Source organism: Cryptomeria japonica, chromosome 10 (genome assembly GCF_030272615.1).
Source record: "Cryptomeria japonica chromosome 10, Sugi_1.0, whole genome shotgun sequence".
Lineage (NCBI taxonomy): Eukaryota > Viridiplantae > Streptophyta > Pinopsida > Cupressales > Cupressaceae > Cryptomeria > Cryptomeria japonica.
This window is the reverse complement of record NC_081414.1, coordinates 393,887,270-393,912,964: the sequence shown is the minus strand read 5'-3', so window position 1 is coordinate 393,912,964 and position 25,695 is coordinate 393,887,270. Positions and strand designations below refer to the sequence as shown.

Sequence of the window (25,695 nt, the reverse complement as noted above, 5' to 3'; positions counted from 1 at the left end):
TTTGCTCCTCTAATCTGCTCCTCAAATTCGCATAAGAAGGAATGAATGAATGATTTGAATTCACCACAAAGCATCTCCCTTAAATAAGGCGCTCACCCTAATCCTCATGAGGCTGACCTAGGTTTTTTAGCAATAAAACAAATAAAATTCCCTTTAAAAAAAAGGCCGACTTGCTTGTAAAAACAAATAAATGCATTTTGAGCGCTCACCTATATTTTTTAAATTTTAAAATTGATTTTAAGGCCTCCAAGGTGGATTTTATATTTATATTTAGGCTTAAAGATTAATTAATTGAATGGTAAGGCCTTAATTCATGCGAATTTGATCTAACCTCCCAAATGTCTTGAATTTGGCAAATTTGGTGAAAATTTAAGAAATATGGAGGTTTGATTGAGGCTTAATGAAATTTCCTTTCTCTTTAGGCTTTGAAATATTTAAAGTGATGAAGGTCTAGATTCACTTCAAGACTTGTTTGAACCCTTTATCCATGCTTGTTCCCTTGATGAAATTGAAATTCTCAACCTATATTTGCCAATTTCCATGTCTTTGCCTTTACAATCTCTAAACTTAATCAATCAAGGTTGAATGATAGGTTTTTTAATGATTTCGCCCTAGACCCTTTGGAAGGGTCAGGAGCGATTTTTCCAATTAGGTCCTGAATATCTCATTTCTTGATTCCAAAAATCTCCTGGAAGGTGAGCTCATGTTTGCTTTGACCTAATCAAAGTCTTGCATTTCGAATTTTTATCATTTTTCATGAGGAAATTAGGTGAGAATGTGAATTTCACCCTGGACCCTCTGGAAGGTTCAGGAGCGATTTTTACATTTTAGGCCAAAATTCACTTTAGTTTGATCATTAAACTCCTCCAAGGCAATCTCTAGGGTTCATTTCTCTCCATCACTGGGTTAGCTCATCAAAACTTTGAAGGAAATATTGCATTTTTGGGAATTTCGCTCTGGACCCTCTGGAAGGGTCAGGAGCGAAATTCTCTCCTGAACTCATAATTCTGATTTTTGAAGGTCCAAAACCTCTTCAAGGCATTCCAAATAGGTTCTTTCATTGTAGTCCAGGCTTAGTCTCACTCAAATCTGGAAGAAAAAGGTGAATTTAGGGTTTTTCGCCCTGGACCCTCTGGAAGGGTCAGGAGCGATTTTTCTTGCTTAGGCTTACTCCATCATTTTGTCTTGAATCCTTCACTCAAAGCTAGGCAATGGTCTTCCTCATTCACTCCACCCAAGCTTGGTTTGTTCTTGCAAGGCAAAATAGGGGATTTTGAGATTTTCGCCTTGGACCCTCTGGAAGGGTCAGGAGCGATTTTCCGTCTCTGACCTAGACTCATCAAATTTTGAAACAAACACCTACTCACAAGTGGTCTCAAAGGCCTTTTCTACCTTGGTCTAGTCTTGCCTTAGCACAAACTTGAAAGGAACATGTTGGTTTTAGGATTTTCGCCCTGGACCCTCTGGAAGGGTTAGGAGCGATTTTTAGGTTTTAGGGCAATTCCTTCATCCTTTCAACTTCAAATCATTTCCAAGGGATAGAACATCATGCCTTACTTCTCTTTGAGTCCTGAAAACCAAAATCTAATCTTGAACTGCAAGGAAAATAGGGGAATTTGGAAATTTCGCCCTGGACCCTTTGGAAGGGTCAGGAGCGAATTTCCCTCTTGGCTTCAAAATTTGCATTCTTAGCATTCCAATTCCACTTCAAGGCAATTCAAATGTCTTCTCACACCCATGTCTAAGCTTAACTTCGCCCAAACTTTGGAAGAAAGGATAGTTTTGGAGATTTTCGCTCTGGACCCTCTCGAAGGGTCAAGAGTGAAAATCATGTTCTAAGCTTGATTGCTTCCTCTTGACAATTTCAATCATCTTCAAAAGGCAAAAACACTCTTCCTCACACCCATTCAAGCCATAAAAACTAAAACCTTGCTTTGACCTTGCAAGGAAATAGGTGTTTTTAGGAATTTTGCTCTAGACCCTCTGGAAGGGTCAGGAGCGAAATTCCTAAAAACACCTATTTCCTTGCAAGGTCAAAGCAACTTTTTAGTTTTTATGGCTTGAATCACTATTTGGCTCAATTCCTTCACTTTTTGATGATTTCTTGCAATCTCAATTTACTCCCAGGGACAATTCTTTCTATGTTTGACCTTATCCCATACTTGGCTTAGCAAAATTTGATATCAAAAGGTGATTTTGAGGAAATTCGCTCTGGACCCTCTGGAAAGGTCAGGAGCGAAAATTGCAATCTTGACCAAAAATCTTCATTTTTTCACCTTAAAACTTCTTTGCCAAGTGGGATTTCATGTTTCATCATGCTAGGATTAAGGTTTCATATTCAAGAAATGCTAAAAATGTGTTTATAAGGAATTTCGCTCTGGACCCTTTGGAAGGGTTAGGAGCGAAATTGCCTTTCCTGGCCAGAATCCTTCATTTTCTTCATTTCTAAACATGCCCAAGGTTTTCATCATGTTCATTCTTCCTTTCACCATGCCTTTGACACTTCAATTTGACCAAACTGAGCAAGGAATGTCTCCTATAGAGATTTTTGCCCTGGACCCTTTGGAAGGGTCAGGAGCGATTTTTAGGTTTTAGGCCTATTCCATCATCAGTTCAAGTTGAATTCATCTCTCAAAGGAAGAAAACACTACTCTCCTCTCATCCAAGCCATAAAAACCAAAGAGTGACTTGATTTTGCAAGAAAAATAGGTGATTGAAGAATTTTCACCCTGGACCCTCTGGAAGGGTCAGGAGCGAAAATCATCCTTTTGGGCAAAATCCTTCACTTTCCAAGTTAAAACATCTTTAGGAGGCAAAAGCAAGTTATTCTCATTTCATTCATGCCCAAAACTTGACCTTCTTCACTGCATAATAAGAGCTTTTGGAAATTTCGCTTTGGACCCTCTGGAAGGGTCAGGAGCGAAATTTCCCTTCTTGTCCAAAATCTTTCATTTTGCAAGCTTTCAAATCTTCAAAGGTATCAAATGATGTCCAATCTTCATTCCAAGAGACCCTGCACATCACAATTTAGCCAAAGTTAGTGAAAAATAAGCTCTAATAAGATTTTCGCCCTGGACCCTCTAGAAGGGTCAGGAGCGAAATTTCCATTCCAGGCCAAATTGCTCAGTCTTCAAGTTTCAAACCATCTCACAAAGCAAAGTTAGATCATTTTCTAGGCTAGGAACAGGATTGCAAGTCTATCCAAGGCAAAAAATAGTGTTTAGGATAAAATTCGCTCTGGACCCTTTGGAAGGGTCAGGAGCGAAATTCCTCTTTTAGGCATCATCTTGCTCTTCAAAAATCAATCAAATCCCTCTCCAGGCAAGAACACATCAATTCACCTCCAGACATGCCCTAGAAAGCATCATTCAGTCAAAAATGAGAAGAAAAGGAGGTCTACAAGGATTTTCGCCCTGGACCCTCTGGAAGGGTCAGGAGCGATTTTGGCATTTCCAGGCTATATGTTACCTTGATTCGCTTCATCTTCCATCAAACTTAGTCAAACCACCTCCTTTTCTTCACTGGCTCTACTCAACTGACTTAGATAGGGAAACAAACAGGACCCTGACAAGAAAAACTCTCTTTCATTCTAGACCTGACCTGAGACCTATTCTCCATGTTCCTTGATCTAACCAACTTGACTCTCTTGAAAGGCATGTTTCATTCTAGCAATCTTGAGGCTTCAGGCAGACGACTAACAACTTCCCTAAACAATACTAGACTTAGCTTGAAAAAAACCCTAAAACGAGCTTCCAAGGTTTAGCCCTAATCTAGCCAGCCCAGGCAGACCACTCACTCACTCAAAACCCTAAAAGCAGAGAGAAAAACAAGCAAAGAGAGAGCAAAACCTAAGGCAAAAAGAGGGGGTCCCCATTCTAATGGGGCGATGTGTGAAATGGTCACAATAAAAGGTAAGGCTGCTTTAGTTAAATATTTTAGAGTTTTTGGCAATCCTTGTTACATTAATAGGGATGAAGACAATCTTGGGAAATTTGATCACAAGGCTGATGAAGGTATCTTCTTAGGATACTCTTCCAAAAGTAAAACTTATAGACGTTTTAACAAAAGATTACACAAGATTGTTGAAAGTGCTAATGTAAAAGTACATGAAAACACTAACACGTGGTAAATTGCAAAATGACGATGATAGCTCTCAAGAAGATGAAGAAGAAAGTGTTGTTTAACAATCTTCATCAAATCTACAAGCTGGGACAGCAAATGGAAATTCTTCAAATATATCTGAAAGTGTTCAACATGAGGCAACAAATGTACATCCTAATAATGCTCCTTCAAATATTCAGTTTGGGAAAGCAGGTGTATCAACTGAAAATGCACCTACAATTGATCAAAATAAGACCACATTCAGACATCTTTGAAGAGTTCATCCAAATTTGTTCAAAAGAATCATCTTATCAATCAGATTTTGCAAGAGGACAGACCTAGAGTTACAAGAAGAAATGTGAATTATCTTGAAGATGAAGACATCTCTTTGTTGTCCATGATTGAGTTTAAGAGTTTTGAGGAGGCAGCAAAAGACAAATATTGGGTGGCAGCCATGAAAGAGGAGCTTGATTAGATTCAAAAGAGTGAAACTTGCGAACCTGTCCCAAGGCCCAAAGACAAGAATGTAATAGGTATAAAGTGTGTCTACAGAAACAAGTTGAATGAAGATGGCCAAGTGGTGAGAAACAAGGCAAGACTTGTGTGCAAAGGTTATGCACAGGTAGAAGGTATTGACTTTGATGAAACCTTTGCTCCGGTTGCACGTTTAGAAGCAATTATAATGTTCTTAGCTTTTGCTTCTTTCAAAAGTTTTAAGATTTTTCAAATGGATGTTAAATCTACCTTTCTCAATGGTAATTTGAATGAAGAAGTGTACATAGAGAAGCCTGATGGGTTTATTCTATCAAAAAATCAGAACTATGTTTGTAAGCTGAAAAAGTCTCTTTATAGTCTTAAACAAGCCCCGCGTGCTTGGTATGACACACTTGATAGTTACCTACAACAAGAAGGATTCAAAAGAGGGATAGCGGACAAAAATCTATATATCAAGGAAGAAGGTAATCTTATGCTAATTGTTGTAGTTTATGTTGATGATCTGATTTTTTGTAGTGATTGTGAAGAGATGTGTCAAGTTTTTGCTACCAATATGGAGTTTGAAATGTCTATGTTGGGTGGATCCTTTTTCTTCCTTGGTTTACAAATTCATCAATCAAATAAAGGCATTTTTATTTCTCAAACAAAGTATATTAGAGAATTGTTAAAAAGGTTCAAAATGGAGGATTGCAATCCAGTAAGCACTCCTATGGTGACAAGCTATAAACTTAGTAAAGATGATGAGTTTCCATATGCTAATCAAACATTTTATAGACCTATGATAGGAGGTTTTTTATTATATGTTACAACTACTAGACATGACATTATGCAAGTTGTTGGTTATGTTGCTAGATTTTGGGCAACTCCTAAGGATACTCTTGTTCATGTAGTTAAAAAGATCTTTAAGTATCTTAAGGGTACTATGGATTATGGATTATGGTAACCTAAAGGTAATGATTTTACACTTACAACTTATACGGTGCAGATTGGGGTGGCTCAGTTGATGATAGAGAGAGCACAAGTGGAGGTGCATTCTTTCTAGGTGGGCTGTCTTGTATATTGGTTGCGTAAAAAGCAGGTTTCTACTTCATTATCTATAGTTGAAGCGGAGAATATTGCAGCAGTGTCTCGTTGTACACAAGTTCTTTGGATGAAGCAAATACTGAAGGATAGTAAAGTACAGTATGATCGTCCTATATCTATCCTTTGTGACAACATGAATGCTATTAACATTTTTAAAAATCTAGTTATGCACTCTAGGACTAAGCATATTCCTATTAAGTATCATTTTCTGAGAGAACAAGTTAGCAATCAGCAGGTTAAACTGGAATATGTTTCCACTAAAGAGAAGATTGCAGATTTGTTCACTAAGCCTTTTTTGCCAAGGGATACTATTGAATGTTTGAGGAAGAAGTTGGGAGTTATTTCACTCCATTTTTGAAGTGTTGTTCTAACTCAAGGGGAGTTTTCATTGTCACATTCATTCAGCTCCATTTCAGTTTTTCAAGTTGGTTTCTTTGTTCAAGAGAGGATAGAATACTCAATATTTTATTCTGTGTTTGAGGTGTCATATAAAACACATCAACACATTGCTAATTAGTTGTTACAACTCACTTTGCACATAGAAATCTAATGTCCATGTTGCAACTATGTTGCCCATATGCATAGTATCATTAGCTGGGCCTGGGAAAGACCCATGGTTAATCACTTCCTAGGGCTAGGGCCATGCTCGTTTGAACCCGTTGACTGTTTTTTTCACCAACCTGAAGTTTTTGGAAGTCACCAGTAAAAACCCAACATGTTATTGAAAAACCCACAAATTTTTCAAAATATCTGCCCCTTTTGCCTTTAAACAACAGGTTTTTGAATTGCACCTCATTTTTTCATTTAAATAATGGGTTTTTGAACTTGATTGAGAATTTGAAAGTAATTGGCAACATTGAACAAATTCTTTAATTTATGTCTTATGCTTGTTTCTCTTTCTACACATTATATGTGGCATGAAATAGAAATTACAATTTGTTTCTGTAATTTTACGAATAATACATTATTTTTAATTTGTCAGAATTTTTCATGTGTTTTTCTATTTTAAATCCATTTAATTGAATTCTATTTACACTTCGAGTTCATATCAGTGCCATGTAAGTGGAATGCTACTATGATATCACCATTTTTAACCTCGTCAAATCTCATTGTCTCAAGTTTTGCAGTTTTTTTGAAAAACAAACCACTGAATTGAATTGAATGCTATTGCTGTTTGGTCTCAGTTGAACTTTATTTCCTCCTATCCTACTTATTGGTTACATGGTTTGAGCCTACTTCCGTTGAAGTGCTTTTCCAATTCCTCTTTGTCAATGATGTATGCACACCTTTCATCTTAGTACTCCATTGGGAATTTGGATCAACTTATTTTTTCACATCTCTCCCATGTTTGCCATCATTTCATAACCCCAGTAATGGGAAATTATGTTGATCTTGGGTTCCTAGTCATTGCCAATATTCACCTATTTTGTGCTCAGTTTTGGTGTAGTATCTTTTACCATAGTTTCTCCTTTCATTGGCTATCTACATTCCTGCTAAACTCATGATTTCCAAGTAGTTGGTCTCTCTTGTTTGTAAGTCACCCTCATTTGCCTTATCCTTACAAACAAACTTCCTTCCTTTTGCCATTAGATACATTTTCACTTACCTTTTCCTACCTTTTTTGTATGCAACTTTTCCTTCTTTCTTCTCTCATTGTCAATTCATGATGGTCATCTTCATTTCCTTGTTGTTTTCGGATTTGGTTGACAAATCTTCTAGTTTATTCACCAAAATCAGTCTTCAGCAAATGCGTTGTCAAAATTTGGCTTTTTTTGTTTGTTCACTACTATCTTTGAAGGTCAACCCTTGGCAAAAATCCTCGTCCACTTTTTTCCATTATGTTGTTTCATGCCATCTCCTAATGGATGTACCATACACCAAGCATTAAATAGGACTTATTTATTCACATTTCTTTTGCAATAGTGGTATTGCTATCCTTTCATTGCTCCTCACACTTATATATGTGAGCTCTCTAGTACGTTTACCAATCATACTCTTGCTTCTTGTCCTAGCCTCATTTGAAGAGAATTCTCACTCTGTTCCCAGCTTTGCATATTCTCCCCAAGTGTCACCCACCATCACGATAACATTGCTTTTGACACAAAGATAATCACTTTGCAGCTCTTCTTTAGGCATCACCTCCTTGAACTTATCAACAAACTTTTAGCACTTTACAATGCTGTCATACCTCAACTTGTTATTACCGCCTTTTGTTATTCTCATGATTCTTGTAGCTCACATCATTGTTTCTTGACCCATATCATTATGCCCTGCTATGCTTAGACCATCTATTCCAGCATTGCCTTCCTGGGGTTGTAACTAGCATTCTTTACATTACTAGAGTTAATCTTCCCAAACTATTTTTGATTGTATTACAACTTCTCCAGGTTCTGTTTGTTCATCTTCACTTGTGCTCACATTGCCTTGAATGCCATACTTTATACCTTATTTAGGATTTAGTGGAATGAGAACTTTCTGCTCAGCTTATCAATGATTATGTGTTTATTTTTGAATCATAGATCTATATTATTTGCATAACGCTGCAACCTTTCTATAAGAACAAGTTAATTCTCAATTTCCACAAGCTCAGTGGCTTCAAAATCTGTGACAAGCATTAATGAATAGTTTTTACTTCAGTATTCTCCTGAATTTCCTTTTGCAATACCTTATTCTTATTTGCCATAAATGATGGTGTGGAGAGGGACATACTGGTGGACTTCCATTTTCTCCTACGTATGTATCATTAACACATTTATTTCCACATTGGTATCAATGAGTATATCACAGACCCTAGCACTGTTGATTGACACATTTGCGATCAATTATTTATCCACATTTCTAGTCCAATCTTGATTTGTCTCTTCAATATGCCTTCATAGGTCGCTGTTAGTACTACTTTTCAACTATTACCTCAAGTTAGCCATCAAATCCGCTTTCTTCAGCAAATCTCCTCTAGCATCATCGTTTCTTCTTCAATGACATTCTGTTCATGATTGGCATTGTTTGTCTTCTTTTCTGGTCAGTTTGTAAGATCTCCCCTGAGCTCCTGTAGTACTTAGGTAGTATCCTTAAACATTTCTTTTGACACTCTTCCTTGTTACTACTCTCTCTCTCTCTCTCTCTCTCTCTCTCTTATGCCATTAATTGGTGCTCTCCATACACTTTCCTTGATTGTGTTGCCAATTGAAATCTCAGTACCACATCTTTACTTTTATCTGGTCAACATGCCTACTTCTGCCATGTCAAGGCACATTTCCATTTGATGTGCATTTCTTATAGTGGCCACAGTAGGGAAACTTATCCACACCTTATTTCTGCAACTATAGCATCTTGTTTCTTTCTTTCTTTCTTGGCTCTAACTGGTACCACTCTTGCTGGTCTTTGATTTTGATGTTGGTGTGCAACCTCCTTACTTTCTCCTAGCTTAGGTTTAGCATCCAAGACTCTTTCTGGCCCTAATTTCCTCAAGCATCCTACAGTCCTTAGTGTCACGGGTATTACTTTCATAGATGGTACATCATTCATTCATTGACACTTTCTTTATCTTCTTCAACAATGAACAACTTGCTTTTTGATGTGCATCATTCTGGCAAATGACAATATTTATTTCCTTATACTGACAGTTCTTCAACTTGCATTTGTTTTCCAACAATGTGGTCAGAATTAATGCTGCATTTTGCACAGCTGCCATTATCCCTTTTGCTTGTCAAATAATTTTGCACCTCTGGACCTGCCTCTTTGCATCCTTGGTTTCATAATGTTTTGGCATCTAGAACACATGATCTCCCATTATCCTGCTACTAATGTAGTTGTTTGAACTTAAACTTCTATTTCACCAATCTGCATTACACAAGGTCAGGTGACACTCACTAGTCATAAACCTGATAATTTTTTCAATTGCCTCAGCCTCAATTATCCTTTAGTACTCCTTACTGCTTTCATTTTTACCATGCATCACGGATTCTCAACTTCAATGAGTAGTGATCAATCTTTAAAAATGGGTCTCGACAATGGAACCAAAATACTGGGATTAATTTTTGTGAGTGTCACACTTTGAATCAATAACTCAACAGCAGATATTCATTGCATTGCCCTATCATCCACAAAAGGATGTGGTCCTTTGGTGAAAGTTTTATCTGTATTAGCACATAAAATCCCATCCAAGAAAAGAAAGAATGAATGTTGATGCAGAAGATACTTAGAAAGTCAATTTGAAAGGAGTCAAATTGTGTTAATAGGGTTAGAATATGTATGTTGCTGATGACCAATATTAAATTGGCCCCTTGGGCTCAGAATATTGGCATCATGCAATGTAACATCATTATGCCAATTGGCCATGACCCGTATTTAGTTTATTCTACCCATCCCTTGGTCTTGCAACCAACTATTCCCCCTTGGATCCGTAACTTGTCTGGTTACTCTCCACTGCTCTCTCTTTCTCTCTCTCTCTCTGCCCCTCCTGATTCTCCCCCCAGTTTTCTTTGCTTTGTGTTTTCATCTTTTCATCCTCGTAAATCCCTCCATTAAGGCCATACATTTATTTTTAGGCATCCACTTAGGCAGGATATTTCCACTGCGATGGTAGGATCCTCTCCTGCATAGATACTTGTCTCTCTCAGTCTTCCATGTGGTTGCAGACCTGTGTTCCTTGGCACATTGGTGTCTTGGTCTGCTGAGCAGGGTTCAATTGTACCTCACTATTTTATTGCCCAAGGCAAATCACTGTTCTCTTGCCCCTTGTGGATCACAGCTTGGCTTCTGTTTTGGTCTCCCTTTGGTGATCAGGAAATTGGCAATGATTATGCCCTAAGCATATTGTGGTGCAAAAACATTCCTCTATGGAATCAGCCAGTCATGGTTGCAACTATAGCCACTATGTATAACTAGCTAACCTTCTTTCTACACTTTTTCTATCAATGTTTTTAACATCTAAAAACAGACATAATGAAGGCATCTTGGATGAGATATATAAGGCTTACTTAAGTCACTTGAAGCAAACGATTTATGGTCTCTCCCAAAATTGTAAATAAATTCAGCAAATATCTTACTGTGGAAAGAGTTTCATCTTTATTCTAAACTCCACTAATCTACCTTTTTGCAAGGATTTCATCCAGTTTAGCTCCAAATTTTCTATGATCAACCCTAGGTGGAGATATATGATTACATCTTAAGAAACAGAGATAACATAACTCATTAAAAAGTTTGCATTAAAAGCCACTGCAGATTTTCAAGAACCTTCTCTATGTTCCTTTAGATAGAAAGCGTTTGTTGTCTCCCTTAATCCTTTCATATGGGGCATGATCAATAAATGCAATGGAATGAGTTCCCAAGTTTATCCTATATTCACATTTTTCTTCATTAGTTTTCACAAGTATACGTAATCATAGGAATTCTAATAGAGAGTTCATGAATGGATAAACCTATTTCAAAGTAAATTATGCAAACCTTAAAAATCAGAGAGCCTAAGCTAATACTGATTTCTATTAGATTTTTTAGGTTGTATTATTACTCAAGTGCCCAAAATTCTCAAAGAATGGAACTTTTATTGAATCGGATTACTCATGTTAACTTATTATGAATGGATAATGAAAGTTCAATTTTTATAACATAAAATAACTGACTTCTATATTTCAATGTTTTTGTATCAGATAATTTTATAAAAGATATTGGATCTTTGTGTGAAATTACAAAGGTTTTATCTTGAAATCTTTGTATAATAAGAACAGATGAATACATAGGTTACATTATAAGGCATATTTGATTGGATAACGCAGGTGTTATGTAGCGGCATTACTGGAAGATAAAAAGTATTCTCTACCGGCACCATTTGGTGGCTTTGCTTTCATAAGTGCATGGGCATCTCTATTATTTTGAAATTTGAACTTCTGTTTTAGTATACATATCGAGTATATCCATGTAATTGTGCTCGTTTCACTTTAACCAGTTTGAAATATGAAATAAATTAAAACTTGTGTATAAGAATTAGGACCATTAGTTCCTGATTTTCTTTTTTATTTTTGGTATTTTATATATGTAAGAATAATAAATTCATTAATTTGGGCTGCAAATTAATTTGCATATGGACTTGTAACCACGAAGCCTTCAATAAAAAGAGACATACACTTTAACATCATTTGTTGTTTGCATGCCCTTATTATTTTATTTGTCTCACCTACATTAACCTAGCCTTACATCCATCCCCTTCTAGGCAATAATTAGGGTCAATTAATGCTATTGAATTGAAGTAAATTATGTCCCTTTATAAGCACTTCATATATTATAGAATTCGAGGAACATGATTTAATGTTATAAGAAATGAAAATTTTTGAACTTAGTTTACTCATGTCTTAAACATATGGGGCTGCAATGACGTGTTTTAAATAGAGGTTCATCTAGATTCTGTAATAATCTACTACCTGCATGGTAAATGATCAAACATCCATTTGTATTGAGGTTGCTGGCATTTAAGGATTTGAATACAAAGTTTATTACTAGTAGTCAATTTCTAGTCATCAATTTGTTAGCTATCCAACATCAAGCCATAGTCACGGTATAAATCACTTATAAATATGTTTTTCTCTATGCTTGTTTCTCTTTCTAAATTTGTTGTCTTAATATTCAGTTTTCTGTTGCTGTATTTTTGCTCACATAAAAAGAGGGTGGTTGTTTTACTTTTCTTTTGTTCTTTTCTTTGAGTTCTTTGCGCACCGTGTAACTAACGATTAGATTTGAGAGAAGTGTCTTAGATTGAAGCAATTTGAATCGAACAATAAGGGGAATGATTATCATGAAAGGATTAAAAGTAGACGAGTTCCCTTCCGAAATGCTTACCATGATTGACATAAACTTGACTCCATAATATTTATTTATTTCATTATAACATGGGTTGTAGAAACATTTGATTTACTTAGTATTTTCCTTCAAAATCTCACATGTTATGTTTCAGTGAGATGAATCACATAGTTCAAATCATATTTTTTAATCGATTAAATGTGGGTTATATTGGGGCTCGTCCTTAAGGGAAAATCCAATATAGAAACCCAAAGGGTATACAAAATTAGGATGCTACAACATTTGCAACAACAAATCAAGAAAAAAAAAGAAAAAAGTTAATCATCTATACCATCCAAAAGTAGGAACTAACAAAAAGACCATCCCACACAAACTATAGACAAAAACTAGATCAAGACCTTGGTTTAGACACAAAATTGGGGTTGATTTTATCCCTAGGCTCCAAAAAGGATTGATGTTTAACCCTTTGTTTGCAACAATTGGACAAACAAGGATTAGGGAAGACATTAGATATTTCCAATTCCCATCTTGTAAATGACCCCAAGATTATCAACGTATACTACTAGGTACTAACAAAAAAGGCCATATTTGAAAGCTTCTTTTGTGAATCACTTGGAAACTAAGTTTTACAATCTCTTAGTGTGTTGCGAGAGTAACGAAGTTGAATCCCCATTTGGAGAGCCTAAAGCACAATGAGGCTCAAACATAACTTCCTTCTTGTTGGGGACAATCCCACAAAATCCAATGCAATAATGCAACATTTAGAAGACAAGTGCTCAATTTATGATCAAATTCTTCAACAATTGAACTGTGTGTAGAGTACTAGTGTTAGCTAGACCCTATTCGACTAAAAGAGAATGAAACTCAAGGCCATTAATTTAGGATGCAAAATGCATTGCAAAAATAAAGATTGGAAATAACCCCATCATAAAGGGAACCCCTCCTAGAGGTGTGGTGTTGATTTGAAAACCTTTTGAATTCCATTACCATTTACAACTTGGAAGAAAAGAAAGAGAACATCCAAATTGAGAAGCCAAGAATGCATTGTTGTATAGGAATTGATGAACCAAAAAGGAAGGTGTCTCACACAATTGTCAAATGAGTGCAATAATGTTGGCTATACGATCATATGTGCCAATCCTTGAATGTTAGTGGTGGTTAACAACCATACCACCTAGTGATTACAAAGGATTCCCTTTCTAATTATGCATAGCCCAAAAAAGTTTGGTTTTGCAAAGGGAAGGGAAGTGTAGGGTGAAATTCAGTGGCAATAAGTTAAAATCTCCCATTAATAGGGGGGATTGTTGAATTTCATGCAAGTGGAATTTGCTCAATGACTTAGCGAGGAATTCTATAATACCTCCTTGAAACAATGATTAAAATGCTCATGAAGTGAAGAGTATCAAGAAGTCTACCTTGGGAGTGTTATGTAACTATTAGTAAAGTACCAAAATGTTAATATTTTGAATTGTACACATTGGGTCTCCTTTAAGCTCCAAATTATTGCATGATAGAGAAACCAAAAAGTTAAAGCCTTCTAATATGGCCAATGTCTCCACTCCATTTTTTTGTTTTATTACCTAGGACGAAAGAACCACTTTTGACAAATTGACTTAAGGGGGGATTGAACCACCACTCTAGCCCTTGTTGGGCTAGGGTTGTGTTGTGACGTAATCACTAGTGGTATAAGTTTTCCTCAATCCATGTTGAATTAATAAAGTTTCTTCTAGACTTGTGTATGTTTTTGTTATCGATGTTTTGGATCACACTCAGTGATACATCATCAAGAAGAGGAAAGTTCAATCAAAATTAAATTCTAGGAAACTATATGAAGTGGATTTTTTTAAGAAATTAGGATCTTAGGATACTAATCATTATAAACAAAATATAAAATAAATAAACTGATAATCATAGATGTATAGATTTTACACATTACATAAGATATACTTGGAGAAACCCTTTTCAGACAAAAAAACATAGAAGCATAATTTTATTAAAACACTTACAAAACAAAGTGTATTATAAATAGATAGAACTTGGGGACCTTATTACTTCAACATGGCCAATGATACTTTCTATGCATAATGATATATCTCACTATAAAACTCCAAATTCAATCCTCTCAAATGAGAGATAACCTTCTTAAATATATGAGAAAGGGTGGCAAAGTACTTGAAGGAGTATTAGTCACACCTATTCACTAACCCCCATTCATAAACAATTAGTAGTCTAATTGTTATTAGACTATAATTAACCCAAATGGGGTGAGCTTAATAAAACAAATAATATATAAGGTTTTATAACCTTATATTCAAAACAATATATAAATTTTATAAGGGTATATGAACCCTAATACCATTATGTTGAAATGAATCTACAAACAACATTTTGCTCAGTTAATTTTTCTTACCCTATTAATGGTAGGACAACTAAAATAGTGAATTTGGAAAATTAATATTATGTAACTAAGACAAGAAAATGGATACATGAATTAGCTTTTTTTTTTAATTTACCATGATGAATGAATATCATTATAAGGTATTTGAGTTCAATCTATTAATCATTAGCTCAATCAATTGTTGTTGAAACAAACTTTATTCATGAATTTCATATAATGCTTAGGTTATAAGAATTGTAAGATTGACAATAAGTGAAATAAATCTAGTCTACAAACAATTCAAATTTAAAACAGTTGTACCTAGTTCAAGTAATAAAGATTTAATAGACAAGAAAAGATGAATGAATAGAGTACAATCTTATTCACCAATAATATCTTTGTTTTAATAAATTGCAATGAAGTGTTTTATAGAGGACACCAAGACTTCAAATGAACAACTCAACCTCATGAGTGACAGTTCTCATAAAGCAATTATTAGTGAAATATACATTATTCATGAATTTCATCTCTTTATATGTTTCATCTACACTTAAGACATAAGTATTGTACGATTTATAAGTGAAATAAAACTAGCCTAGAAACAATTCAGGACAAACAAAAAAATAAATGAACAAAGTATGATCTTATTCATCAATAATGTCTTTATAAAATGCAATGAAGTAGTATTTTGTAGAGAACACGAGGGATGAGATGGACAACTCTAACATCCTAAAATAATAAGATTTTTTATTTTAAAAGCAATCTAGATAGAATTCAAAAACATAGTCTAGAATGTTTAAAATATTTTGTGTTAATTTATATAATATTCATCGAAGTAAGACTAATATAACCTAAGGTGTAGTTATTTACACCAACTAGGATATTGAAGACTATTTACATGTACATTTGGATGAATTATTTAGCAACATTATGGTTTAGGCCAGAGAAGAGGTTTTGGGGTTGATATCTAAAATTATTTGTAGTAGAAAGAAAACTTATTAATTTATATAAACAACTAAAAAGTCTAATGGACTTAGAGTAGAACCAATAGGCTAAAATGATGTCCACTAAAGAAAGCAGGTTTACAAAGGAAGGAACAAACCCTAAAAAGTGGAGGATGATTGTGATGCCTAAGCCATTTTGCACTTTGTTGTATATTGTTTATAACATAGACACAACAATAAGAATTTCAACAAATTATTATATACAAGTTTTGCTAGGGTAAGGTTGCCAAAAGATTTCCTCAAGTTGCCTAGAAAATTCATTGTGTTGTTAGAGTAAGAGATTGCTATTATTAGCATTAACATTTATTAGCTAGCCACAATTATTTATTCCAAAAGGATTGCTAGGGATTTTTTTCATGAAAATAAAAAATATATCTAGACATTTTGCAAAGTAGAGAAGCCCCGATGTCAAACTTTTTTGGTCTATATCAAATTTGCAAATCTTGTATATTATTCATGTCTAGGATAAAACCAAATTTAATTTTGTTATTCAAAGCATTTAGAAAGCTTGGTAGTTTTTCAAACATTAATTATAGACATTTGTATATTTGTTTAGGTTTATCCTTTTGACCTTACATATTACGTGCTACTAGATATTATGACGCCCAATGACACTTTCAACCCTAATATTGAAGAACAACAGATGCTCCTTTATTTTGTTCTCTTGATTAATATGAAAATTGGGTCTCTAAGTGAAGTGAACCATTCAAAACATGCGATTCCAACTTGTTAGTGTTTTTAGCGAGGAGGAATTCATCATCGTATTAGTGTAATGGGCTATGATTGCGATTGGGATAGTGTGGAACATATCTCCAAAGATTAAAAAATGACTTGAAAACAAAGTTTGGTGACTGCCGCTTTGTACAAGTGGCAAACGAATGTTCACCTCATCGAATCTACAAACCATGATGATGAATTTGCAAATTGCCACAACAAATAATTTTTTTTCCTCGAAAAACTTCTTAGAAGTAGTGAACTATTCATTAGTGAAACAAGCAAAGTTATCTTGTCATAGACAACCAATGTAATTTGAAAAGTTTGATCATTTATCTATTTTTTCTGCTCTCATGTTTACATAGTTGTAGGAAGGTCTTAAGTTCTCTCTCCATTTTTGGAAAGGGGTTGCCTCTTGATTGAAACTCTCATATTGTATGTGTTTATGATTCATTGAGTTAATTAGGGATTCTGTAGTTGTAAGGACATAATAGAGATGAAGGAGTTAGAAACTTGTTGTAATGGCTATTAGCCATGCTCTCAATGCAACCTTTATGTGTTGATGGTTGAGATAGTGGTCATAGGGATTTTTGAAAGCATACCTTTTTTTAGATTTTATATCCATTTAAGATTTTGGGATTCTTGAAAGCATACCTTTTTTAGATTTTACATTCATTTAAGATTTTTGTAATTATATATGGTGTCTCATATGTTGTGATATGTTTGTCCTCTATTTTATGAGTTCACATGATGCTTAATGCTTTAGAGCATGCAATATTGTTTTTTCCATGTGATTGAAGTGCTAAACAATATTGCTAGGAAAAATGTCTCAATCTTGCTCCTAATGTTAAGTATATATAGAATGTGGTTTTTGGACTATAGAAACTCAAATTTTAATATAGAATCTTTAAGAAAAATAATTTTTTTGAGTTGTTCAACATCGTTGTATCTAATATATAGATATTTTTGAACTCTAGAATTTTAAAAAAGGGACACCAACAAATTCTTTGATCTAAAGTTAATGCCTCTAGAAGTTGGACCTACAAATGTAAATACATATAAGACAAGAAAGAGCTATCAGAGGGAGTTACATTTGCTGACCAACTTACAATGCATGTTATGACATATCATAGGGCATCTTTGCATGAAGATAATAAAGCCAAAATTGAGTGGATTGTGAGAAGTTTATGCCAAGATGAAGGAATATGTCATTTTTAGCTTGTGGATTCATTTTGAGATTTGGGTGCCACTTTAGATGGTTTTATCTCATGGTTTACTTATTTTTTTTGATTAAGGAAAAACAAGTTTTTAAGGGACCAGAAACCCTTTCCAAGACAGGTTTTAGAAGGACCTGCAACCGAACCGAAAGATAAACTTGAAAGACCACTCAAAGAAACATAACACAAAAGAGATTTGGCCCAGCCAATCAAAAGAAAGGGAACAACATTAACCCCCACCAAAAACCTATAGGTTGCAAAAAACCAGCAGCCCTAACCCAACCAGGAAGGATCAAGGATTTGACCTACCCTTATGGGATCGAAGGGTCATATCAAAAGAGGACTGGGACAATTTAGATTTTTTACTTTTAACAGTAATCCATCCCTCCTCAACCCTAGCAGTAGCCTTTTGCCAAGAGGATGGGTCCAGAATAGAGGACCTCCCCTCACCAGGAGGAACAGAGCCAACATCTAGAGAGGCAGAGACAACAGCCACAATCTGAGATGCGGGAGGGTCATCCATCGAAGAGGAAGATCCATCATTTTTCAAACAATCATTCGGGATGCCACCGCAGGCATCCACACATTCCTGAGGCAAGGCAACAGGTTTACTTATTACTATTTGATGGTTTCTCTTATTTGTTGGGTGCTTGAGATGGAGGCATTGATAGAATATTTTGTAGGTATTGCGATGTTGCTAAAATTACTCTAGATCTCTAATTGGTGCTACGTTTGTAAAGAATTTATTTGCAATATATTGTAATCGTTTTTTGGATTATTGAATGATACATTGGGTTGCTTTGAAGTGTGGGTTTTCCCCCAAGTACACTTATGTCATGGTATGATTTTATTTACATTTTATATTCGTTTATTCTGTTGTCACAACCCTCCCTTATCACCTTTGGGTTTAAAATACAAACTCTATTATATTTTTTTTGATAAACTATTTAAATGAATGAATGAATATTATAAAGGGATAAAATAATAAAACACACACACACACATATGGAAAATATACATTTTTCTTAATTATTTATTTAGTTTTCCTCATCCAATTATGGCACATGTTGTAGGAAGAATAAGAAGCTTCTAGAGGATTCTCCACCACCTTGCATGTAACTCCTCCCACTAAGTCTAATCAATTTGCATGAAATCCAAAATTGGGAAAGAATCTCGTTTTTTAATTAAAATTATAGATAGTGGAATATAGGGATTTTTCTTATAAATGATATGCAAGTTTACAAAGATAGGAGTTGGTTAGTCCATAGAGAAATTCTTCTCTCAAGAAATTCTTTTTGTAGTCATATTTCATTCTTTTGAAAATAGTCAAAATTGCTTTGGAGGATTTCTTTCAAGTTTGAAGGATCGAGGAAGGCTAATTGAAGGATTCATAGGGGATTCTACATCAATTGCAAGTATCCAGGTTCTTCTTATTTAGTTTATTTTATTTTGAATCATGCATCTTATTCTTGCTGCGAATTAGATTAGATCAATTTATTCAGTTTTTTTTGTTGTTGAAGAATTAGATTTGATCGATTTATTTCAGTTTCTTGTTGAAGAATTAGATTTGATCAATCTATTTCAGTTCTTGTTGAAGAATTAGATTAGATCAATTTATTTCAATTTCTTGTTGAAAAAAAAATTAGATTAGATCGATTTATTTCAGTTTCTTGTTGAAGAATTAGATTTGATCAATCTATTTCATTTCTTGTTGAAGAATTAGTTTAGATCAATTTATTTCAGTTTCTTGTTGAAAAAAAAATTAGATTAGATCATTTTATTTTAGTTTCTTGTTGAAGAACTAGATTTTCTCCCTCTAATTCATCTCTTTGATTTTCGAATAAAAAAATCTGAATCTCATAGATCTCGCCGTGAATATTTCTCTGTGTTTCTCATTTGATTCTATACATATTTTCCATTATCTTGTATATATATATATATATATTCTCTGTAAAAATTAGTTGAAATGAAAGGATAAGATTTTCGCTGTGATTATTTCCTCTGTGATAATCTCATTTGATTTCATTATCTGGTTATATAAATTCTCTGTGAATAAATTAATATTTCTTTCTCTGTGAATAAATCTCTCTGTGTGTATGAATAAATTAATCTCCCTTCTCTGTGAATAAATCTCCCTGTGTAAAGAACAAATCTCTCTGTGAAAGAATGAATAATCCTTCTTTGGTTATCTTATTTCTCTATTATATTTCGTCCCTGGGTTTAATATGATAATCTCTCTTACATTAATATTAAATTTACATACCTGTTTATGTATTCTCTTTTATACAAATTAATATTTGAAATGAACTATAATATATATATATATATATATATATATATATATATATATATATATATATATATATGCATATGATATTATTGGTATGCGAAGTGTTTAAATGTTCCATCGCACGACATGGTACTGTGCGTACCGGCTTGCAGGTGGAGGACGAAGATAGTACTCCGTAGGGGGAGTGGTACCGTTACGATACCCTCCACTAGCCTGCGGTCACTGCTATGGTAGTGGCCGCAGGGTAGTGGAGGGGACCGTGGGGTCCCACTCCCACCAACCATTATGAATGCCAATCAAACTTAGTTCGATGGCAATGTTACTTTTTTTTGAAATTCTTTTTTTATATATGTTTAAAATTTTAGTTTATTTAAAATTTCTTCTTTTATATATGTAAATAAATTTTAGTTAATAAAATTTTTAAACTTAAGTAATTTTAAAAATTTATAACTAGTTTTAACAAATTTATATTAAATGATATTTAGGTCCTCTCAAGATCCACTTAGCAATTAAATGACTTAAGCTAAACTCTATGTTGGGGTTAGTGATTTTATAAGCGACATTCTCGCATACAACTTACCTTACCTTCGCTTCATGCAAATGTCTTTACGTTGATTCAATTATTGGTGTTCCCATCTTCATGCAAATTATACGTTTAATTGTTAGTATACAAGTTACCTAACTGTCATTATTATGCAAATTATATTCAAGTTTTGAATAAATAAGTCTAGTTATGGTTTTTTTTATTCCATAGTTATTTCAATTAATTTGGCTTTGCAATGTCTAAATTCATAATTATTTTTCAAACATGATGTTATCATAAGTTAGAAAATTAAACAAAGGAAGTTGGAAAACCAAAACCAAGTAGCGTTCGGTATATACAGTGCCTCTGGGTCACGCTTACAGGTAATGCCATCGTGTTGAACTACTGCACTTAACGCCTAATAAAGCTACATCAACGACGTCTGTGGCATCGTCCCTATAAATCGTTGGGGAGTAATAAGGGTCACTTGGAAGATAAAATCCAAGGGGTGGGTAATCCCCCTTGGATCGATAATTTAATAAGATAACTTTAAAACGAACTTTCATCCACTGAGTTAAACTATAGTAAACCCCTATAGGGATGATGAGTGAAATGTTTTTATGGGATTAATTTTCGAAGAGATATTGTTGTCGATTGGCAATTTGGCCAAGGGTGACGCTCATGATAGGTGTTAGGATGTAGTTGTTAGGCCACAAGCAATAGGCCATCTTGAGCCTTTGTTTAAGTGCTACCATCGTGGGTAGCAACCGCAGAGAAACTATCTGGGACATTGACCCTAGAAAGGGTTGCGTACCCACAAATCAGTTTACATCAAACCATAGAATAGAAAATAGAACTACATACTTTACGCCTTGATCCCGTGCCGAAGCGGGTATGTAGGCAGTCTTGGGACGGAGTTGTCCCTCGTACTCAGGCATTCGTGGGTGGGGTCTAGGCTTGGTATAGAAAGGTTGAGTAAGAATCCTATTTTGAAAGATAAGATAATTAAATTGGAAAAAAGTAATTCAATGCATACTCGGAAGGAATCCCGTATGGATTCGCTTGACTTCCCGAGGCTTTAAGCCAAATTCCGAGGTGGAATTCAAGCTTGTATTATGTTATTAATTACTCCTAAGGACGACGACCTCGGTGCACTTCTGTTAAAAGAGTGTAGTACTTAGTGAGTGGCTCAGGACCTGAATGGTCCTGATGAGTCTAAGTCTTTGGCCAGAGCATCTCCTATCCCGTTTGGATAGATGCCTACCCCGTATGGGTAGATGCCTATCCCGTATTGGATAGATGAAATCTTATGTCCCATATGGACAATTGCCTAACCCGTGTGGTTAGATGCTCATCCCGGATGGATGAATGCCTAATCCTAATGGATGGTTGCCCAGAGTATGCAATTGAATAAAACATAATGATTAAATTAAACTCAAAAAAAAAAAAAAGAATACTCAATTTTGTTGAATTAATTATGGTGGGTCGTTTCATCTGTAATCATAAAGATCTCAAATTTCACAATACTATCCTTTAAGATTACTTTAGGAAGTATTGCCATGCACCTTGCTTTCTTTCATTTGGCATTTATCACCTCGAATTATAGGTGTTGGATAGAGGTTTTTTTGTACTAATCTTTTTTCGAGTCAAAGTTTGCATTGAAGGGGCTGATCTTATTGTAACAAGACATAGCAAGCACATTTAGGATAGAAATGGAGTTCTTAAGCTAAACTTTGAGATTTGGAAGCTCAAGATGGAGGATATGCTTATGGATAAAGATATATGGGTTACAATAATTGGATCCAAATCTATGTCTATGTAATTAGAAGATTGAAACAAAATGGACAAGAAAATGAAGGGCCTCATTATAATGATTGGGCGATTTAGTATTACTAAATGTGCACGAAGATACTTTCACATCATATCTTTAGAACAAATTGAGAAATTTGCATCAAATTAAATATATGCTTAATAAACTATTTTTGACCCCAAGATTATCAACATATACTACTAGGAACTAATAAAAAAGACCATATTAGAAAGCTTATTTTGTGAATCACTTGGAAACTAAGTTTTACAACCTCTTAGTGTGTTGCGAGAGTAATGAAGTTGAATCCCCATTTGGAGAGCCTAAAGCACAATGAGACTCAAACATAACTTCCTTCTTGTTGGAGACAACCCCACAAAATCCAATGAAATAATGCAAAATTAAGAAGACAAGTGCTCAATTTAGGATCAAATTCTTCAACAATTGAATTGTGTGTCGAGTACTAGTGTTAGCTAGACCCTATTCGACCAAAAAAGAATGAAACTCAAGGCCATTAATTTAGGATGCAAAATGCATTGCATTAGAAATACCCCATCATAAAGGGAACCCCTCCTAGAGGTGTTGTGTTGATTTGAAAACCTTTTGAATTCCATTACCATTTATAACTTGGAAGAAAAGAAAGAGAACGTCCAAATTGAGAAGCCAATAATGCATAGTTGGATATGAATCGATGAACCAAAAAGGAAGGTGTCTCACACAATTGTCAAATGAGTGCAATAATGTTGGCTATAAGATCATATGTGCTAATCCTTGAATGTTAGTGGTGGTTAACAACCATACCACCTATTGATTACAAAGGATTCCCTTTCTAATTATGCATAGCCCAAAAAAGTTTGGTTTTGCAAAGGGAAGGGGAGTGTAGGGTGAAATCCAGTGGCAATAAGTAATATCCCATTAATAGGGGGGATTGTTAAATTTCATGCAAGTGGAATTTGCTTAATGACTTAGTGAGGAATTCTATAATACCTCCTTGAAACAATGATTAAAATGCTCATGAAGTGAAGAGTGATCAAGGAGACTACCTTGGGAGTGTTATGTAACTATTAGTAAAGTACCAAAATGTTAATACTTTGAATTGTACACATTGGGCCTCCTTTAAGCTCCAAATTATTGCACGATAGAGAAATGAAAAAGCTAAAGCCTTCTAATATGGCCAATGTAGCCACTCCATTTTTTTGTTTTATTACCTAGGACGAAAGGACCACTTTTGACAAATTGACTTAAGGGGGATTGAACCACCACTCTAGCCCTTGTGAGGCTAGGGTTGTGTTGTGACGTAATCACTGGTGGTATAAGTTTTCCTCAGTCCCCGTTAAATTAATAAATTTGCTTCTAGATTTGTTGTGTATGTTTTAATTATCGACGTTTTGGATCAGACTCAGTGATACATCATCAAGAAGAGGAAAGTTCAATCAAAATTAAATTCTAGAAAACTATATGAGGTGGATTTTTTTAAGAGATTAGGATCTTAGGATACTAATCATTATAAACAAAATATAAAATAAATAATTTGATAATCATAAATGTATAGATTTTACACATCACATAATATATACACGGGGAAACCTTTTTCAGATAAAAAGTCACAAAAGCATAATTTTATTAAAACACTTACAAAAAAAGTCTATTATAAATAGATATAACTTTGGGACCTTATTACTTCAACATGGCCAATGATACTTTTTATGCATAGTGATATAACTCACTATAAAACTCCAAATTCAATCCTCTCAAATGAGAGATAACCTTCTTAAATATACGAGAAAGGGTGGCAAGGTACTTGAAGGAGTATTAGTCACACCTATATAATAATCCCCATTCATAAACAATTAATAAGTTAATTGTTATTAGACTATAATTAATCCAAATGGGGTGACCTTAATAAAGCATATAATATATAAGGTTTTATAACCCTATATTTAGAACAATATATAAATGTTATAAAGGTATATGAACCCTAATACCATTATGTTCAAAGAAATATATAAACAACATTTTTCTCAGTTAATTTTACTTACCCTATTAATGGTAGGACAACTAAAATAGTGTAATTGAAAAATTAATATTATGTAACTAAGACAAGAAAATGGATATATGAAATAGCTTTTTTTATATTTACCATGATGAATGAATATCATTATAAGGTTTTTGAGTTCAATATATTAATCATTAGCTTAACAAATTGTTGTTGAAACAAACTTTATTCATGAATTTCATATAATGCTTAGGTCATAAGAATTGTAAGATTGATGACATGTGAAATAAATCTAGTCTACAAACAATTCAAATTTAAAACAGTAAGTACCTAGTTCAAGTAATCAAGACTTAATAGACGAGAAAAGATGAATGAATAGAGTACAATCTTATTCACCAATAATATCTTTTTTTAATAAATTTCAATGAAGTTTTATTTTATAGAGGACACAAAGACTTCAAATGAACAACTCAACCTCACGAGTAGCGGTTCTCATAAAGCAATTATTAGTGAAATATACAACATTCATGAATTTCATCTCTTTATATGTTTCACCTACACTTAGGCATAAGAATTGTATGATTTATAAGTGAAATAAAATTAACCTAGAAACAATTCATATAAAGTAAATGACTATAAAGCGAAAAAAACTTGAAAAAATCACAAACAAAAAAATAAATGAACAAAGTATGATCTTATTCATCAATAACGTCTTTATAAAATGCAATGAAGTATTATTTTGTAGAGAACATGAGGGGATGACATGGACAACTCTAACATCCTAAAATAATAAGATTTTCTATTTTAAAAGCAATCTAGATAGAATTCAAAAATATAGTCTAGAATATCTAAAATATTTAGTGTTAATCTATATAATATTCATTGAAGTAAGACTAATATAATCTAAGGTGTAGTTATTTACACCAACCAAGATATTGAAGACTATAAACATGTACATTTGAATGAATTATTTAGCAACATTATGGTTTGATAGGACCTTAAATTTTGTCTTGCAAAATTTTGGTTGCCTGATAAATCTTTTATGGCTTAAGGTTTAGGGTTTTCCTTCATTTGTCAAACTTTTATTTGTAAGCCCTAAGCATGTTCTTTTCAGTCATTACCTTTTTGGGTTTTAAAATGACTTTGGGTCATCGACTCGTTGGCGGGGCCATGTTATGTCCCTAGGTTTTTGCCTTTGTACCCCGATTCGCTTTTAAGTTTTAATTTTCTTAAGTCTTGGTTCGTGACTTAGGTTTTCATGCGGTCCTTTTTCTTCATGTGTGCCTTGTTTTCTTT

General features: G+C 34.1%; 1 protein-coding gene across 1 annotated transcript in view; it reads left to right on the top strand.

Annotated features, from left to right (window-relative positions):
* The window catches only part of LOC131038565 (uncharacterized), a 108,412-nt gene extending 96,600 nt beyond the window's left edge, over nt 1–11,812 (top strand). Inside the window, exon 5 of the mRNA XM_057971048.2 lies at nt 11,454–11,812. Coding sequence (XP_057827031.1) covers nt 11,454–11,553 — 100 coding nt within the window. The 3' untranslated portion in view covers nt 11,554–11,812. The remainder of the gene's footprint in view (nt 1–11,453) is intronic.
* The last annotated feature ends 13,883 nt before the right edge of the window (nt 11,813–25,695 follow it).